Source organism: Loa loa, assembly GCF_000183805.2.
Source record: "Loa loa unplaced genomic scaffold supercont3.232, whole genome shotgun sequence".
Lineage (NCBI taxonomy): Eukaryota > Metazoa > Nematoda > Chromadorea > Rhabditida > Onchocercidae > Loa > Loa loa.
The window spans coordinates 63,353-64,918 of record NW_018108412.1 but is presented as its reverse complement, the minus strand read 5'-3'; the positions used below and the strand labels follow the sequence as shown (position 1 = coordinate 64,918).

Below are 1,566 nucleotides of genomic sequence, written 5' to 3'. Positions count from 1 at the left end.
TATATGCATAAACACCTCCCTCCCAATACACATGACACATTCAATCCACATTAGATAGGATGGATCGATGTATGTACAAAGCATACGTCATATACATACAAACACATACACATACACACACACACATGCATATATCTTGACATACCTATGCATGCATAGACATACATCTATCATACAAAGAGGCATACACAAACAAACACTCACCTAAAATGCGTTTGCATACACATACACTCACATGCATATCGCTGACATACAGAAATAAAGCTTCTTCACGAAGTGCGGCATTAACTGCCGTCAGTTATATCTTTGAAAGAATCGGAAGATGAATCGATAGCGAACAGGAAAAAAAAAAGCACAAAAAAGCACTCTATTCTAGCAGCCATTCCTTCCCACTTTCACACAATGTTCACATAAACTTTCTTAACAATCCAATGATACCGGAAATGAACAACGGAAATTATTTGTTTCCGGATATGATTGTAACAAATAAAGGGATTTACATTAATCGTTTATGATTTATAAAATTATTGCATAAAATTAATAATGTAATGTTAAATATTATTTGCAAAAATATTCTTTCCGATGAAATTCATCCATTTTTTTTTCCTATCCCTATTTTTCAACTGCTTGTCAGTACTCTCTAATCCGCTCATACACTTTTCATCATACTGTAAACGCATTTAAAAAGAATTGAATGAGTCAACCAGGAAGATCGTAATGTTACGATTTTAGTTGATATGAATTAAATATGTCATATAATAGTGATAGCACATAAAATAAAAAAAAAATCTCTTTTTTTTTGCAATTTGCAAATCTAGTAAACATAAGTTTTAAGTAAGAAATACTTCACTATCATTTATGATGCAAGTGAAATTACAAATTAAACGTATACATACACACGTTCATATATACTTGCAAATACGCACACACGCATACGTGAGCGTAGGCAAACGCGTATACGTATAAACACATACACACACAGACGCAAACACGTAAATATGCACATACGCATAAACTCACACACATATACGCGCATAGTTGTATACATACACACACACGTAAACAGACGTGCGCAAACGCATACACGCAGAGACGCATACGCGCGTACATGTCTGTACATGCATAAACACATGGATTCATACACGCAAACACGCATACATACAATTCATACACGCGTACAAGCACAGACTTATACACGCGTGCACACATACACGCATACACGCATGCATGCATACACGCATAAATGCATCGAGACACACATGCATAGACGCATGCACGCATATGTAAAGGTGTGTAAAATTTACACGTATACAAAGTATCGGAAGCATGACCGAGAGAAACAATAAACCACCCCGATATATTCAGGGGACGAAAACAATACCACTCTCGGGGATTTTCTAGGGACGAGTCTGTTTTTTTCGAGAAGGATGGCTCGTCCTCATAATTTAATACATAATTTGTGGAAGGATTAAATTGATTGGGTGGGTGAGTAGGGGTAAATGAGTGTTTAAATAAACAATTTAAAAGATGGAATGCGTTAAGGCATAATTAAGTAAAGTGATTCAA

At 35.5% G+C, this 1,566-nt stretch overlaps 1 protein-coding gene across 1 annotated transcript; it reads left to right on the top strand.

Moving 5' to 3' along the window:
• Positions 1-998: 998 nt before the first annotated feature.
• Positions 999-1,346, top strand: LOAG_10456 (hypothetical protein; the record flags this gene model as incomplete). The annotated part of the gene is made up of 1 exon (XM_003145980.1): positions 999-1,346. One exon carries the CDS (start codon positions 999-1,001, stop codon positions 1,344-1,346), a length of 348 nt encoding a protein of 115 aa, XP_003146028.1.
• Positions 1,347-1,566: the final 220 nt, after the last annotated feature.